The sequence below is a fragment of the Antechinus flavipes genome, chromosome 1 (genome assembly GCF_016432865.1).
Source record: "Antechinus flavipes isolate AdamAnt ecotype Samford, QLD, Australia chromosome 1, AdamAnt_v2, whole genome shotgun sequence".
Taxonomy (NCBI): Eukaryota; Metazoa; Chordata; class Mammalia; order Dasyuromorphia; family Dasyuridae; genus Antechinus; species Antechinus flavipes.
The window spans coordinates 146,393,318-146,412,670 of NC_067398.1; the positions used below are offsets into that span (position 1 = coordinate 146,393,318).

The following is a 19,353-nucleotide window of genomic DNA, read 5'->3' on the forward strand; positions in this document are numbered from 1 at the left end:
TCTTATGCTTTTCTTGAATCCTGTATTTGAAAATCAAATTTTCTATTCAGCTCTGGTCTTTTCATCTACAATGCTTGAAAATCCTCTATTTCATTGTATGACTAACTTTTCCTCTAAAAGATAATACTCAGTTTTTCTGGGTAAGTGATTCTTGGTTGTAATTCTAGCTCTATTGCTGTCTTGAATTATCATATCCCAAGCCCTTCGTTAGAAGCTATTAAACTTTGTATTGCCCTGTCTGTGTTTCTACCTGACTTGAATTGTTTCTTTCTGGATGCTTGGGAGTTTTTTCTCCTTGATCTGGGAGTTCTGAAATCAGGAGATGATTGATGGATTCCTTCAATTTCTATTTTCTTTTCTGGTTTTAGAATGTCAGGATAGTTTTCCTTGATAATTTTTTGAAAGATGATGGTCTGGCTCTTTTTTTAATCATGATTTTCAGGTAGACCAATAATTTTTAAATTATATCTCCTGAATTTGTTTTCCAGATCAGCTGTTTTACAGTGAGATATTTGAAACTTTTTTCTATTTCTTCATTTTTTTTTTGCTGAGGTAATTGGGGTTAAGCGACTTGCCCAGTGTTATACAGCTAGGAAGTGTTTAGTATCTGAGGCCCAATTTGAATTGCGGTCCTCATAACTTCAGGGCTGGTGCTCTATCCATTTTACCATTTAGTTGCCCTTCAATTCTGTTTTTTTAAAGAATTATTTTCCTCAGTAAGTTTTTATATTTCCTTTCCCAATTGGCCAATTTTGCTTTTTAAGGCATTCTTCTCTCATTTGCTTTTTGTATTCCTTTTTTTTTTTTTTTGCACTTCTTTCAGTTCTTTTCCAAATTTTTCCTTTATGTTTCTTACTTGATTTTCAAAATCCATTTTGAGACCTTCCCTGGCCTGAGCTCAATTTATTTTTCTAGGAGGCTTTGGCAGTAGGAGCTTTAACTTTGTTAGTATCTCCTTATTATCTGCTAAGTGTGTGTTTTGATCTTTGTCCCATAATAACTTTAAGTGGTCAGAAAATTTTTCTGTTTTCTGCTCATTTTCCTAGCCTATTACTTGTCTTTTAACTCTTTTTTAAAGTAGGGCTCTGTTTCCAGGATGGAGGGTGCACTCTGTCCCAAGCTCCAGGGATTTTGTATAACTGTTTTCAGAGATCCTTATAGGGACCTGACCATAAGCCTTTTTTTTCTGCCCTGGAGCTGTTAGGAGTGTCCCTGCCCCACTGTAGCTATAAGCTAAAGCCACAGAGTCTTGCTTGGCTGACATGGAGTGGGGCCAGCCCTGGGACTGCACACTGGGCTCCTACCCTGATGCCACAGACCCTCTTTGCTAACCTTCCAAGACCTCCCTAGTGTCTCTGGGCTGAGCGGTCCAGAAGTTTCCAGCACTGCTGCTGATGCTGGGGTCCAGGATGGGACTGGAGCCAGAATTGGGGCTGGGATTGGGACTGTGCTGGCACAGTCTGTGCTGGAATTGTACTCTGGGCTCGGGTTCCCCAGGCCTTTTCTGCTGACCTTCCAAATCCTCCTTGGGGCTGGGGCTGTCCTGCCGTGGCCTGCATTGGGATTATACACTGAACTCCCACTCTGGTGTCCCAGACCTTTTCTGCTGATCTTCTAAGTTGCCTTCAGCTGGAAAATGTTCTATTCTGTCTGGGCATTCTGATGCTCTCAAGTTATTATGTAAAACAATCTGGAGTGGTTTGGGAGAGAGGTTGGACAAATACCTTCCTGTACTGTGCCAACTTGGCTCTGTGCCTCTCAAAATCCTTGTGTTTTTAAAAACTTTTTTTACTTAAGAGTGAGATTTTTTTTTTCTGTTTAGCTGAAGTCTTACATATTGTACCATTATCTAAAAATTGCTTTTAGTCTATGTTTATGTTGTCTGCAATTCAAGCGATTATATTGGTTTAATACATTTGTTGTGATTAGTCATCAAGTCTTTTGCGGTTTTCACACATACTCACACCCATATGCGCGTGCGTGCACGCGCACACACACACACACACACACACACACACACACACACACACACTCTACTCTACACTATTCTACTTCTCCCCATACCTGAAATCTACTCCCTATAGATCTTTGCTTCTTACAAATTCCATTTTTCCTTCAGGCAATATCTTGAACATGGATGATTTCCTGATGCCCATCCTTGTAAATATTTTGTATTTAGAGTGTGTATGTCCATGTTTACAGGTATGTGTGTTGGTGGGAAGGGTTGGTAGGTAGAGAGCCAGTCTCAGAACCATAAATATCTTGGTTCTATTCTTCTTTTGACATACATTTACCTTGTGATTTTGGGCTAGCTCCTGCATTTCTGTGCTTTAACCAAACAGAGATAGTACTAGTGAACACCACTAGGTGATGTTTCTTCACCTGAGAATTCCCTTTAAAAATGAAATTCCATGTTTAATCTCTGTCCCTGTGCCCTGTTTATATACGTCTTGTTTCTCCTGAAAGAATGTATGCTCCATGATAGCAACAACTGTTTTATTTTTATCCTTGGTTTCTCAACAGTGCACATGGATTAGTCTACATTATAGACACTGTGTTTGGTGATTGATTCTGTTATTATGCTATTATTTTTATTTTTACATATTTTTAAATAACAGTATAAAATGTAAGTAGCAACCAGTTTTTCTTAAGCATTTTTTAAAATAGCAAAGAAATATGTTTATTGCAAAAAAAATGATTGTTTTTAGTAAAATATCAAACTCATGACTTGGTATTTGGTTATACTTTGATCATTCCAAAGCATTTGATAATTTCAGATTATTGAGGATAAGACAAGGTGTAGGATGTCAACATCCTGCTCTTCTTTAATGTAATACATTTGGTCCAGGTAAATTTATCTTAAAGAAGGTTTCAATTTTTCCATTGACTCTCATGTGAGAAGTAAAAATAATTGTATTTCTCACTGACAATAAGTTTTCTAGGTAGTAAATTTCCAAAATAAGTATTAAAATGCCAGAGATCTGTTTTTAATACTGCAACAAAAAATTGAAAACTGAGTATGTTAAAATTATACTGTGTGTGTGTGTATGTATGTACACACACACACACACACACATATATATATACTGTTCATATATAGATACTTTTTGTATATATATGTATGTGTATATATGTATCAGTGAAAAGTAACTGAAAAAATAATATAAAGCATAATGTTTCACACTGAATCTTGAGTAAATGAATAATATCATTTAAACAAAGTTGCATTTGTATTTGCTTTGTAGTATATAACATTCTTTGGATTGGATTCTTAATATGAATAAGGCAGTTTCTATCCCATTTGAACTTATGATTTTACTGGAGAGACAGAATATGTATTTATTTGTTAGTATAATAAGCAAAATAGCATATATATGTGTATGCATATATGTATGGTTTCATGTGGTCATGTATGTTTCCTGTTGCTTGTTACCATACCTGGCACTTGATAGATCTTTAATAAATGTGTATTCACTGTTTTAAAGTAATGCCATAAGGTGTCACATACTTAAGTATTATGTAAATAAAAGTCCCAAAGTTCACCTGCTGAAATGTTAGGTGTATTATCTTCCTGCTTCCTCTATAAAAGTGGTAGTTCCTCTTTGCAAAAAAGAAAAGTCCTCTTTCTTTCCCTAGAAGTTTTAAATTACCAAAATGCATTCTAGCTAATTTTTGCATTTATTTTGAACATTTCATGGGATAAGATCTTCTTATTGAAAAGAATTGGTTTCAGATTTTAATTCTTGGCTCAATCAATTATTAGTAGCATGACAATGAACCTCTTTGGACCTCAGTTTATTCATCTTTAAAATAGGGGTGACAGTAATACTTGTATGACCTATCTGACAGAAATGTAAGCACATAAATTAAGTAGTCAAAGAGTCCAATAGACATTGCAGAGAATGGAAGTTCATTCTGTTTCTCTAGATAAGATATATCTTGTTAGTAGGTTTTTTTTTGTTGTTGTTGTTGGACTATTATCTACATAGCCTAATTCCTTTTAAAAACTTGAGTGTTGGATTAATATCTCATAAAGATGTTTTGTTGAAAGTAATAATATACTTATTCTTGGAATTTTTGATATTTAATTGAGAAATACACAGTAAGAAATGTTGAATACTAAGTATTCTTAGAAGTTGGCACCATATGAGAGCACTGAATTTTTAAATTCACTGAATTGAGGTTGTTTTGAAATTGCTTTAAAATCTTAATTAATTAATAGATCCTTTAATTGAAGATCCTATTAAAGTAAATTTTTCATATGTTTAAAACATTTACCACATTCAGACTATGCCACAATTGGACTTAGAGGGAAGGCATATATGAATCTTAAGATTCCCATATTTCTTTAATATTACAAACACTTTGTTGGATATTGGGGGGAAAAGTCTTAATTTCTGATATTTATTTTATCTCCTTTTTGTAATTTTTAATTATTTTTAATATAATAATATTATTTGGGTATTTCCTAAAATTTTAAGTATATCAACTCTTAAGATTACATGATAAAATTAGATAATTATTGTTAAATTTATCCCGATATTAATTGGGCCTTAGAATAACACTATAAACAATAGTTCAGGTCATTATTGATTAATTTACATCTTGGGTAATTGATTCAACTTCTTTTCAGTAGACTTTGTTTCAAATGCATTTATTATACTATTAACAAAATAATATTATTTGGCTGTGTTATCAATCATCCCTGTATTTTGGTATAACGTTATATACAAATGTTAATAAACATCTCCTAAGAGGAGAAAGAGGTTCTCTATTATATTTTTTCAAACCTTATTTCATAGACTGTATTGTGGGCAAGGCATTGCTGAAAACTGTCAACCATTTTTATTTATTTATTTTTTTGTTGTTCTTTTAAAATAATGACAGTCATTTAAAAATTTATTGGCTTTGATAAATTACCCATATTTAGGGTCAAATTGTTCTGTTTTTTTCTAAAACTTATAATTTCCCTAATAAATGTGTGTGTATAAGCCAGTTTGCTTAAATTAAATGATTGTCATCTTATAGACTAATTCCCTGATTTTCTAGGATCAATGGCAATGCTGAGAAGAGCTTAATTTTAAGAGATTAAATGTGTGAGGTCATTTGCAATTCTTAATGGAAATTAAAAATTGGAAAGTTCATTATAGTTCATACATTATTCAGGAAAATAAAATCATCAGAAAAATTTTTATAGATTGCTAATGGGTGTTTTTTTTTTTTTTTAGGATCACATGTATAAATTGACCTGGAAGGGACCTAAGAGGCCATTTAGTCCAAATCACTCATTTTATATATGAGGATAGTGAAGGCCAAGGATAAGAAGGGTGACCAAAGGTCTCACTTGTAGTAAGCATCAGAAATCAGTTTTGAACCAAGGTTTTCTCACAATAGAACCAAGGTCCTACCCAGGCTCCTTGGAGGAAATGTTTCCAGTTTTTTTTAAAAAAGGGTTTTTCCCCTCACCTCTTACTAGAGCAATGATTATAATTTCTTCTATCTATCTTACAAATCATTTAGGATTTTATTTTTATATCATAGCTTTGAATCAGAAAGGGCCAGAAAGGGCACCTTGCCTCTCATATAACAGAAGAGAGTCCAGTGAGGGTAAGTAGGTTCTCTTTGTCACAGAGGAGTAAATAGGATGCTTTTTAAAATTTAATTTAAAAAAAATTAACCGAAATCTACTTGTTCTTCCTCCTCCCTCTCATTCCCCTTGGGAAAATAGGAAAAATAAATTCTCTCATTACCTCTATTCAGAAATAATGAGTCTCATTCTTACCCTGAAGTTATCACCTCTTTGCTAGGAGGTAACTAGAATATGTCCTCATCAGATCTCTTGAATTATGAATGATTATTATATTAATCAGACTCTTAACAGTTTTCAAAGTCTTTATAATGTGGCTATTATGCATCAAGTTTTTTTCCCCCTACTTCTCCTCATTTCAGTCTTCATCAATTTATGATTTAATCACAATTTAAAAGAGTTCTGTCATGCATGCCCAAGTTTATTTTTGACTTAAGGGGGAAAAAATGGCTCACTGTTTCATATAGTTTCTTAAGACAGGAGAATAACAGCTTTTTTAGATGAATAGTAGAGAATTGACATGTTACTTATTTTCCAACCTATGGACGTCCTGTTAGATGTCATAACTTGTTAATAGTTTGTGGATAATAAATATTTTGCAATATTAACAAGACTTTCTCTAGATTTTAAATTGAAAAAAACAAAACAAAAAAGTATGTACTTTAGCAGAATAGATTTTTGTCTCAAAAGTTCTTGCTTACTCCTCCTCCACTTTTGCATGTTACGCCATTTTTTTGCTCAGTGTGAGAAATAACCTCAAATCTAAACTGATTATTTTTCCCTCCTTTCTTCCAAAATTCCATATTCCGTTTTAAGCTTCTATAGTATTTGTCATTATTTTGTCTTTTTTTCCTGACTCTTCACATACTTTCAACTCATCTGACTCCTCTTTTCTTATACATCTACTACCTTAGTTTAATTTCTGATCGTCTTCTGCCTAGGTGATTGATGTCTCTTCTTCAGGTTTCTTAGTACTCCAGGCCATTCTATATTTCTACTATAGTAAATTTTCTTATGCTCAGATATAACTAAATGATTCTCCTAGTCATCAGAGTCCATTGACTTCTTGTTGCCTCAAGTATAAAATGCAAACCCTTGTCTTTAGCTTTTAAAAACTTATACAGTCTGGCCTTAACCTACCTTTCCAGCCATACTCTATACACCCAAACAAACTTTTTCTATTTTTCTATTGGGACATTCAGTCTTTCCATCTCTTAAGTCTTTTCTCTGACTCTCCCTTTTGCCTGAAATATTCCTACTGCTCACCTCTGCTTTATAGAGTTGCTCTTTTGAGATGACAGTTCAAGCATCATCTTGTTTATTGTCAGAGCCCTGTAGATATGAGTTCATACTGGCCTCAATCAGAGTACCTATTGTGAGACCCTGGGTAAATTACATAGCCCCTGTCTCCTTAACTGCAAAATGAGGGAGACATGTTCATATGAAAATTTGCAGAACAAATATAAAATTTATATTGATACATGTTTACTTACATATACATGTATATATACATGCATATGACATATACACACAGAAATATACTTATCTTCCCCATAATAGAAAGAGATTTAAATGGATTTGTTTCATCCTTTGTTCTTCTATCCCCAGCACCTAAAACAATTGCATAGAGAGTAGCTGCTTATTAAGTTAATTGTTTGATATATTCCCTTTGTTGCAGTAGAAATTCTGTCTTATTGCCACCAGCAGATTTCATATCAAAGAATTCCGAAAAGAAATGACTTCCTTTTATCTCTATTTGTAATGATGCTGCAGTAGATCTTTCAGGTTGGGATATATATAGTAGAATAACTTCTGAGAGTTAGGGACATTCATATTTTCTTCCTAATGCTTTAATAATGCAATAAATAAATGTTTTAGAGGGAAATCTTTATACATTGTTTCTGCATCATGTGCTTAATTACACATGTACAATATTTAATTCATTTTAAATCTTATGTCTTGAGCATTGGTTTTGTGCCATTCTATGACTGGACTTTTGACCTAATAAGTCTGTTTTCTGCTTTGTTTTGGGGGTTTGAGTGATATATTATTCCAGAATCTCAGTGACAGCTCAGGCTGGGGAATTTCAAGCTTCCCAAAGAAGTCTAATCCATGAAAAAATCTGATCACTGTCCTGAGTTTTACAGGTTCCTCATTGAGTTTGGATAATATGCCTGTGGTCTGGTTCTTGGTTGGAAGTACTCAGCTACTCTTAGTCAGCTGGTAAGCTCTGCAAGTACAGAATGATCAAAGTATTGGCTCTCCTTATGTCTAGAATTCCTGCCTTGTTATTCCTCTGCAGGCCTCAGCCAGTGCTGGACATAGGAACTGAGAGGTATATTTCAATTTGCATTCATAATTCATCAGTTCTCTTTCTGGAGGTGGATAGCATTTTTCTTCATTGCTCCTTTGGAATTACCATGGTTCATTGTCTTGACAGAGTGGCTAAGTCTTCCATAATTCATTTTACAGTGGAGTGACATTTTCAGTGGAATTGAATGGAATTCAACACTGAGAATGGAAGGTCAGATACCAGGGGTTTTGAGGATTGAGTGTGTGGTAAAAATATTTTGAGTACATTGCATATAGACTACTTTTTCAAGAAACTTGATGGTGAAAGTGGGAAGAAAAAGGTAACATTTATCCTTTTATAGCCTTTTGGATGATCTCATAAGTTTTAATTTCATGTTAGCAAATTTCATCTAGGTCCTCGCCGTAGAAGGAAATTCTTTTGTTCCAAAATAACTTTTATCAGGTCTTGTTCTCCACTAAAGGTAATCAAACCTTTCTTCTTTCTTCAAGCCTCTTATGTCTTCCTTGGCCTAAATCCTCTCACCTCTTATAGCAACAAATAAACTGAAGCTGTTGATTAAATATATTGTTTTCTCTTTCTCTTCATCTTGGAACCCCTTGGTAACTTCCCCAACTCTATCCTCCTTTCCCATCACAATAAAGTGATTTTTACCTAATCTCTCCATATGTTTTCTTGTTCCCATCCCCCTTTTCTCTTCACAAGATTACAACCTGTATATTCTTCTCTCCTATCACTATTTACTAGTTCCTTCCTCACTACCTTCAAATTTACTGACATCTTCCCCATTCTTAAAAGATATATTACCATACTCTTTATCTCATATCTCCTTCTCAGCCAAAGTTCTAGAAAAAGCTCTCAAGATTTGCTTTCTCTACTAATTTAACTTCTCACCTTTTATAGTCTGGCTTTTGAACATTTGAGAACAAATCAGTGATTTCTTTTTTCTTTTTCTTTCACCTCCCTCCCTCCTTCTCTCCCTTTCTTTTTCCTCTCCCTCCTTTCCTTACTCTCTTCCTAACTCCCTCTCTCTCCCCCTCCCTTCTCTTCCTTCTCCCTCCCTTCCCTCCTTCCCACCTCCCTCTCTCATCCCTCCCCCCTTTCTCTCCTCACTTCTTCCCTTCTTTCCTTCCTCCCTTCTTTTCCTTCTTCCTTCTCTCTTGTGGGATACATGCTTAGCAGTGGTATTGTTAGATCAAAAAGTATGCTTGGTTTTAGAATTTGTTTTGGCGTAGTTTCAAATTGTTCTATAGATAGAATGGTTGAATTCATTCATAATTCCACCAACAGTATATTAATATCTCATATTTCCCACAGTCCCTCCAACATTTGTCATTTTCCTGTTAGCCAAACGCACCTCCCCTTGGTTCTTAGAGGAAGAGCAAATCTCTCTAAAAAAAACTGGGCATTGGTTGGTCAACAGATCTCCGCATATAACAATGAAAACGGTCCTCGTTCAGTGTCCATTGAAGTATTCTATTTATACAATACGATACAGTTGGCCTTAAAATTCCCGTACTAGTTCTAGGACAAAAGGAAAAAACTCTAGGAATAGCCAAAGGGGGAAGCCTGAGATAAAGGAGGAAGACAAAGAACAGATTAATGGCCATATCCCCACAGGGCAGGGAGACTTAAGTGAGGCTCAAGGGCGGGGTGAATCTGAGGCAGCTTCAGCCCCACCTGAGGAGCAGGTAATTGACTCTCCTCCATCAACTCCACCCTCCGGGATGGAGGGATTTTTTTTGGTATAAGATAGTACCTCAGAATTGTTTTAATTTACATTTCTTCAATAATGAATTAGAGTATGCTTTTATATGGCTATAAATAACTTGATTATTTCATCTGAAAACTGTTCATATCTTTTGATCATTTTATCAGTTGAGGAATAGCCATTTTTTATAAATTTAACTCAGTTAATTATATATTTGAGAAATGAGACTTTTATCAGAGAAACTTGCTTCAAAATTCTTTTCACAATTACTATTGCTAACTGTGTTTTCTCCCATTCTCTTCTCTCTCTCCTTTCATCCTGTCCTTCCTCATCAAAAGTATTTTGTTCTGACTACTCCCTCATCCAATATGCCTTTCCTTCTATCACCTTTCCCACTCCTGGTAACTTCTTCCTTCTACTTTTCTCTAAGGTAAGATAGATTTTTATATCCAATTGTGTGTATGTTATTCCCTTTTTCAGCCAATTCTTATAAGAGTAAAATTCGCTCACTTGCCCTTCTTCTCCCTTACTATAAAAGCTTTTTCTTGTCTTTTTTATGGCAGATAATTTACTCCATTCCATCTTTTTTCCCCAGTACATTCCTCTCACCCCTTAATCTTATTTTTTTTAAAAGATATTATTCCTTGATATTCATCTCTCATCTGTGCCCTCTGTATATACTCTTTAACTGGCTTTACTGCTGTACTAATGAGAAAGTTACAAGAATCATCTTCCTCTGTAGATATATAAACAGATTAACCTTGTTAAGTACCTTATGATTTCTTTTTCCTGATGACTACCTTAAGCTTCATCTATATTTGAAAATTAAATTTTCTACTCAATTCTGTTTTTTTTATTCATCACAAATGCTTGAAAGTCATCTATTTCATTGAATATCCATTTTCCCCCCCATGAAGTATTATACTTTTTTGTTGGATAGGTGATTTTTGGTTATAATCCTAGTTCCTTTGTTTTCTAGAATATCATATTCCAAGTCCTTTAATATAGAACCTGCTGAATCTTGTGTATTCTCAATTCTGGTTCTACCACACTTGAATTGTTTCTTTATAGATGATTACAATATTTTCTCCTTGACACAGGAATTCTGGGATTTGGCTATAATATATTCCTGGGAGTTTTTATCTTGTCTTTCAGAAAGTGATTGGTGGGTTCTTTCAATTTCAATTCTCTTATTGCACAGGAAGAATTGGATTCAGAAGGTAAAAATAACCTGGAAAGAAAAACAAAAATGCATACAGGTTACACTCATTTCCCAGGGTTCCTTCTCTGGGTGTACCTGATTCTGTCCATCATTGATCAGTGGGAACTGAATTAGATCTTCTCTTTGCTGAAGATATGATCTTTTCTGCACTGGAATTCTGAGGAAAGGTCTAGTATATTAGTATTCCTCTTCTTCCTGGAACCATGAGCCTCAGTGCCAGCAAAAAGATCTCCTTTTGGCTAGCTGTTCCCATACAGTCTGTTGGCTGAGAGCTAGCTCCAGAAGTAGCTGCCACCACTGCTGCTGATTGATTCAATAGCTCTCAAAGCTAGTAGACCTTAGTAGACAACCTTTCCTGCCAATCTTTGGTTGTGAAAACACCACTACTGCCACTGCTTCAGAGGGTCCCAAAGGACTTGCCCTAGTTTGGTGGAGTCAGGACCTTTCTGGCACAGCCTATTCCAGAACTGAATTTCATTCCTATCCTGGTGCAACAAACGTTTTCTGCTTATCTTCTAAGTTGTGTCTTCAGCTGGAAAAGTGATTCATAGTCTCTCTTTTTGTGAATACTGATGCTCTAAAATTTGTTTAGCTTCATTATTTAAAGGTATCTGGAAGGGTTTGGGGGAGGGCTTGGGCCAGTCCTTGCTTTTACCCCACCATCTAGATCAATGATTTTTTTTTAATGAACAATTCTGATGGCCTTTATCCTTAGCTGCTACACTTGACACTATTGATCACCCTCTTCTGTATATACCCTTTCTTCTCTGGTTTTCCTTCTAGTTGTCTAATTAACCATTCCTTCTCAAGTTTCTTTATAGGTTCCTCATTTATATGACGGTCTCTAATTATTTTAGTAGTTCCCAAAATTCTGTCCTGGGTCTTCTCACTCCATACTTTCTCTTGATAAGTTTATTAACTCTCCAAGAGGGGTAAACTTTATATCATCTGTATACCAGTGATGATCCGATTTATAAATGTATCCTGTCATTCCCCAGAACTTGTGTCTTGCATTACTTTCTTTGGATATGTGAAACTACAGATCTTAGAGATGTGTCAAATTCAGTATGTCCAGAACAAAAATCATTATTTTTCTTGAGTCATTTTCATCTCTATCATCTGCCCCACTCCTTCCCTCCTCCAAATGACCTGTATCTTAGAGAGAATGCTTTTCTTTCATTCTCTCAGATTTGCAATCTTGTCTTATTCTAAACTGTTCATTTTCCCTCACCCCATGAATTAATTTCATTTATCAACCTTTCTACCATCACAAAATCATTTTTATCTCAACAGCACCCCTTTAACATCTATCACCCTATTTCCTCATTACTTTTTACTTAGATTATTGCAGTAATTGCTTTCTCTGCTTCAAGTTTATCCTCATTGCTTTCCATCCTCCTTGCTGATACCAAAGTAATTTTCCTTAAATGTGGATCTGACTATGTCAGCTCCCCTACTCAAACAATTGCCATGTCTTCCTATTCCTTCTAGGATAAAATATAAACTCTGCTGTTACCTTTTAAAACTTTTTACAACCTCCTTCCAACTACTTTTCAGCCTTATTAGTTGTTACTCCTCTTCCTGTACTCATTCCTCACATACATATCCTTCTCTCTCCCTTCCTGTTCCAGTCTTCCTTCCTCTCCCTTCCCCTCTTTCTCTTTCCCTTACTATCTCCTTTTGTCTGTATTGTCTCATCTACAGTGTCTAGAGTATACTTTGTCCCCACCTCTACCTCATGTTGTTTTCCTGTCTTCCTTTAACATAAATTCTAGTCCATGTTTTCTATGAAGCCTCTCTTAATTATCTCTACTAGTGCCTTGCAATCCAAACAACCTTTATTTTATTACCTTATATTATTTATACTTTTAAAAAATGTTTTTCATGTACAAATTATCTCCTCTGTTAGAAAGTAAGCTTCTTGTACCTAGGAATTGTTTCATTCTTTATATTTGTATGCCGACCACTTTGCACAGTTCCTGGCACATAGGATGTACTTAACAGATGTTAGTTGATTGATTTATTGATTGATTTTAGGCATTAATAATATCTAGTCTCAATGAAATTGAATTATCTTGAGCTTCCTCTAATTTTTTAATTTTGTAGATGGACCAACTTCTGGGTAATATGATTGAAATGTGGGTTGATCGCATGGACAGTATTACCCAACCAGAAAGAAGAAAACTTTCTGCTTTGGCATTACTTTCACTTCTGCCATCTGATAACGGGTGAGTGGTTACAGTTCTTTCTTGGAAGAAAATTTCTGTTACTTAAGAATGTATCACTATGTTTTAATATATTAGTTTCTTTGTCAATGTATCCATATAGTGGGGATGTCAGTTAATTTTATATGTGCATACAAGTATCAACCAGACAATTTTTCTTTTTAATTGGTTAGTATGTGAAAACAGATTATTAGTCCTAGAGCCAAAACTTTTATTTATAGGAATACCTACCTATTTAGAAGTCAGTTTATCATTATGCAACAAAATTTCATTTGAAAAACTGTTGATAATATTGATAAATTTTGTTTTTATTCCTGTATACTTAGATTGTTCATCACTGTATCAGGCTTCATTGTAAGCTATCTCAGTATATTTATTCATTTAATGTTTAATTCTTCATATTCATAGTAAATATTTAAAAAATTTTTTTTGTCAGGTAAACTTAAAGTATTAATATTTTGTATTTATCTTGTTGTTTAGGATCATCCATAGAGAAACTCAAAATTTGTTTTTCTGATTCCCAAATCCTTTCAGTTAATTTATATCATTTTTTTTCATGGCAATTTAGGTCATCAAATTATTTTTTAGCATCTTTGAAGTTTTTACTTTTAACGTCCACAGCAACAGAATGCATTGACCAGGAGGACATTTAATTTCCATTTTTGAAAATTTCTATTTCTTGATTTTTTGATGTCATAATTTTCTTGTTGCTTAGAATATTAGTTTTATTGAAAATGAACAGTAAAGTTGGGTTTTGGAATGAGAAAAATCATGTTATGATAAAATTGATCTTTCTACTGTAAGGTACTTTGCAAAAACTTTGTAAATCCAATGCTGTGAGAAAAACATTACTTTCATTGTTTTTTTATATTCTGATATTTATGAATGGTTACATTTCTTGATGGTGGTAAAAATGAATAGGAAGTGCTTCTGTTTACAAAATGTTGATTTTCTAATGACACATTTCACATGTTTAAAACACTCCATATGAAAATTACTGTGTTTTTTACTTTTTTTAGAAATGAAATATCAGAGTTGTAGCATACATATATATATATATAATTTATGTCTTACACTAAAAAGTATATTTTGTAATCTAGTGAGAAAATAATGACAGAGATTATTAAGATTCTTACAAATGTAAATACTTTATTGGGGTATTCGATTTTCATTACAGCAATATGATAGCTGCAACTACCTATTGATGACATAATTGATTGCAATGCTGGTAAAAAAAAGACCTGGATTACTATTTACTAGAATGACCATCCTGTTTAGTTTAGATCAGAGATCTGTTAACCCATCAGCATCTCTAACAATTGAAATAAAACTTAGTTTATATAGATGATTTTTTAAATAAAAAGACTATAAGCATCTTTGACTTTAATTATAATAACTTTTTACCATAGTAAAAATATAGATAGTGATATATGAATTTAATTAAAAAAGATACACATGCATTATAGTATTGCCACTATGTGATGATCTTGTATTTTTTAAAAGACTGGTCCAATTTTTAGCTTTTGTTGTAAAACCTTCTATCTCTAATCCCTTCCCTGAACATCCTTTCATTTTACTATATCATTTGCTCTTCTATTCATTCTGATTCTTTATGGAAATATACATAAGGTTTTTGTCTCCCTCCTCATCTGACATTTTTTAAGTACATTGAATATAGGAAAATGTATTTCAGGATTTTCTATCACTACTTAAACGTCACAAGTGAAGTCAAAAGATATTTGTCATTATTACTGAAATTCAGCATTAGATAATCTCTTCCCAAGAGAGTATATATCTAAATATATTAATGCCTGCAACATTAGCTAAATAACTCAGGTCATAATTAATAAGAATTAAGCACCTATTATATATTAGTCCCAATCACATACTGTATATCAGTCACTATATTAAATACAGGTGATACAAACACAGTAGTGGGACATTTTCTATTTTCATGGAACTTCTAGTTTTACTGGGTCAATTTAACATGCTCATACTTAAATACAAGAGACATCTTTTTATCTGTGTACATATACATATACGTGCATATATACATACATATATACACATTACAAATAGTTTCATAAAGTGTAAAAATGTTACATATAATAAGTATTGCAGTGGTTGAGGCCATGACACTACCAATTGAATAAGCAGGTATCTTGAAGTAGGTGGTGCTTGAGTAGAACCTTGAAAGGAGGTATTCTGGGTTCCAAGAGTTGGAAACATGGTCTAAGTATGGAATAACATTCTGTACAAGGGCACAGAGGAGGGAAGTCTGGTATCTAGTATTTTTTTTTTTTTAAGATCTATTGTCTCTTTGCCCTTATGTCCACCACATAGCCATTTAGCCACATAGGCTCCCATTACTTTTTTTCAGGACTATTGTGAGAATCTTCTAAATGATTTCTCTGTCTCAAGTATCTCCTCACTCCAGTCAATCCTCTACTTAGCAGTCAAGGTGATTTTTTAAAAATGTAGATCTGATCATATCACTCCTCTACTAAATAAACTCAGTTAGTTTTCTTTTACCTTCGGGATCAGATATAAAGGCATTAATTTAACATCTAATCTTTTAAAGTTTAAGGGAGTGATCTTGAGAAGTGGGTATTAGGTCAAGCAAAGCAAGGTAGCAGATAGAAGTAAAGTCAAGGAATCAGTAGGGATAGATGAGATACACACAAGCATAATATCGGAAGTAAAATTTATTAGGAAAAAACAGGAACAGTAATCATTGTTCTCAGACAAACAACTAGATAGTATAAGTTTAGAATATTGCTGTGTTATAGAAAATTATGAATTGGTGGATTTAGAAAAAATATGGAAAGATATGAACCTAAAAAGGATGTGTATAAATGTAAATTTATATATATATTTCTGAATATGATTATAAATGTGTGTGTGTATTGATGATATAAAGATATCCATGCTTTAACTGTATCCTGTTTGGAGGACATAGGAGTAGAGGGGAAAGGAGAAAAAAGAATAAAGTAAAAAGTACATAGCAGAGAACAAAAGAAAACTACGGGAAGCAAAGAAAAGGTGGATAGTTGTGGATACAATATAGTATTCATTATATAGGCTTTCTTGAAATCACAATTTGTTTCATATTTTGAATCCTCTCCTTTTTTCTGCTGTACACATGAAGCAATTTTTTTTCTTTTTCTATTTTGTATTTAAGTTTAAAATAAGCAAATACATTGATGCTTTTCCTAATCTGACCTATTTCTGTCTTTCCAGTTGGGTTTTTTGTGTGTGTTTTTTAATTCTCTTCCTTTACACACTGTAGTCTTGTCATATTTACCTTGTTATTCTTTACAAGAAACATTCCATCTCGTTTGCACTGGCTGTTCGCATGAGATGAGTTCTCTACTCTGAACACATTTTCTTCTAATTTTTAACTTTCAGATTTTCTGATTTTAATACTCATATCAAGTATCATCTGTAGGAGCCCTTTCATGATCTTCTTACTTATTAATTTCATTCCCTCTAGGTTGCCTTCCATCTTTTCTTTATTTATCATGTATATTCTTATTTATAATATGTTATTTTTTTCAATAGAATGTAAGTACCTTGAGGACAAAAATTGTTTGACTTTTCTTTTTATCCTTAGTACAGTATCTGATGCATAGTCCATATTTAATAAATGTTTGTTAATTAGTTGTATGTGAGAATAGAAAGTAGGTCGCATCGGCTAGAGTGGATATGATAACTTGTAATGTGTAATTAGCCTAAAAAGACAAATCGCCATAAGATCCTATTGTACTTTAAATAGCAGATAAAGGAGTTTGTTTTATTTGAAAGGCAATGAGGAGTCACTGAAGTTTCTTGAGTCAGGAAATAACATGGTTTGATCTACCTTTTAAGAATATCAGTCTTATATCTGTGTGGTAGGCAGAAGAGTTATAATAAAAAGAATATTAATTGGTAGACATTGCAATAGTTCAAATCAAAAGTGGTAAATGCTTGAACTAGAATGACTGAGAGAGGAAAGATGTGAAAGGAGTTGTTGACAAGATTTGATATCTCATTGGATTTGGGACATGAATGAGAATAAAGAATTAAGGGAGATTCCCAAGTTTTGAATTTGGATGACTGGAAGAATAGTTAGAAGGACTTTGGAAGGAACAGTATTTTCAGAGGGATAGATAAGTTATTTTAGACATATTAAGTTTATGACATTTTCTATTCACTAGCTATAATTGGAAGAGACCACCTATAGAATATATTTGTAGGAAAATCTATAGCAAGAGGAAACTTAATGTACATCTTTTAATTTGGAGAAACTTAGTAAATATGTTCATAGTTAGTAAATAGGTGTTCATAGAGAGCTAGAAGAGGCCTTAGACGTCATAAGATGCAGTCTCCTTCCATATCCTCTGCCACCTCAAACTGATTTTACATAAGATTAAACTTAAAGCAGGAAGTAAAATTAAAAGATCATAAGTTTAGAGTTGAAAGAGGCTTCTGAGGCCATCTAATTCTATTCTCCTAATTCTAACTACAATTCCATATTGCATTTTTTTTTTCTTATCCTGGTCCCATTATTGTTTCAGTAATTGAGAGACAATAAGACTGGCTAAATGAGTGTATTATTTATTTATTTAAATGTTCTTGCAAATTTATTTATAGGTCCTTGAGCAGACAGCTAGCAAATCAGGAAGAATTATATACCAACTGTTTGAAAGTCTGAATTTTGTTGCATTATTTCCTGCTAGAGGCATACACAAAGAGAAGGAAGTTAATGATTCCCTTACCTAGTGAAAATGTAAAAACTAAGATTTCAGTTAGATAGCTTTGTAAGAACTGGATAAAACGCTCATTTTTACCTTCCAATTTTTGTCCAGTTATGTCATTATAAGTAGTTTTTTTTTTTTTTTTAATTTTCTGTTTATTTAAAAAAATAAAAAAAAAGGAAGATAGAAAAGGAAAATAAAACAAAACAGAACCAGCAGAAATTAGGGAGGATTAAAAATATATAGCAATAAATTTACAGTTCAATAAAGGATTTAGAAGAATTTATATTTATGAGCATTCATCATTTCTTTGCTTCCTTGCAGGTTTTTCTTTTGTTCTCTGTTGTACATTTTTTTTTACTTCATTTCCCCCCTACCCCCCCTTCCATCCCTCTTTCCTCTTCCAAGTAGGCTGTAGTTAAGCGGAGATATATTTAATAGATATACATCCTCCCCCACATATATAGATATGCATTTATACCCATTCATAGACCCACTTATATATACCTATATCTATGTACACACATATACATAGAGCAATGTTTATACATATCTATATTAAAAGTCTCATATAATCTTTTAGATAATGTTAAAACATATTTAAAATGTTTTGAATACAAGATTCAAAGTTAAATCAGTTTCTCCCTGTTAAAGCATTTAAGTATTATATTAAGTATTATATATAGTATTATATATTAAGTATTTAATATTAGAATTCTAGGTATTATTTTAAAATTATTTAAAATTAAGAAGCTAAACAGATTTTTTTGTTTTTGTTTTTGCTTTTTTGTTTTTTTTTTTTTTGTTGTTGTTGTTTGTTTGTTTGTTTGTTTTGTTTTGTTTTGTTTTGTTTTGGAAAGGTAATTGGGGTTAAGCGACTTGCCCAGGGTCACATAGCTAGTAGTTAAGTATTAAGCATCTGAGACCAGATTTGAACTCACGTCCTCCTGATTACAGGGCTGGTAGTCTATCCTCTGTATCATCAAGCTATCCTGGTTAAACAGATTCATTAGAAGTGATACCATTTTATTTTTCTTATATATCTTGTTGAATGGAGCAACAATTTACTCTAAAAGTAATTAGAAATCTTGATGTCATCATCATAGTATGTTGGAAATGGAATCTTAAGAGCAGTTTTCATAATCATATATATATTTTTTAAATATGGTGTTTCTCTAGCTGTCCATGCCAGTTTCTTCTTTATCTTGGATCAGTACAGTTAAGTAGTAAATGAGTAGGTTTTGTTTTTTTTTTTTCTCTAGTGTTTTCTTGGTTAATGTGCTATACCAGTTTTCCATTTAACATCAATTTCCTCTTCCAAAATTCTGGTTCAAACTTTATATTATGATTATTATTATTACTGGGGGCCTTTTCCATAATGATGACTACATATTTTGAGTAGGAACAAGTTAAATAATTTCATTTTTGCGTTGTTTTGCTTTATCTTTAATTACTTCTAAGTGTGGTCATAAGTACCTTGGTACTGCTATCATTTTTTAAAATTTATTTTTTCCTTTTTACACATGACTATGTGTCATGAACAATTTTCCTTATTTATGCT

At 33.1% G+C, this 19,353-nt stretch overlaps 1 protein-coding gene across 2 annotated transcripts in view; it reads left to right on the plus strand.

Annotated features, from left to right (window-relative positions):
• The window catches only part of IPO11 (importin 11), a 200,506-nt gene that overhangs the window by 121,326 nt on the left and 59,827 nt on the right, over positions 1–19,353 (plus strand). Inside the window, exon 27 of one of the 2 annotated variants that reach the window (XM_051991179.1) lies at positions 12,938–13,059. In XM_051991179.1, the coding sequence (XP_051847139.1) occupies positions 12,938–13,059 (122 nt within the window). Of the gene's footprint in view, positions 1–5,228; positions 5,343–12,937; positions 13,060–19,353 lie in introns of those variants that run through there. The other variant, XM_051991173.1, reaches the window with a different exon arrangement.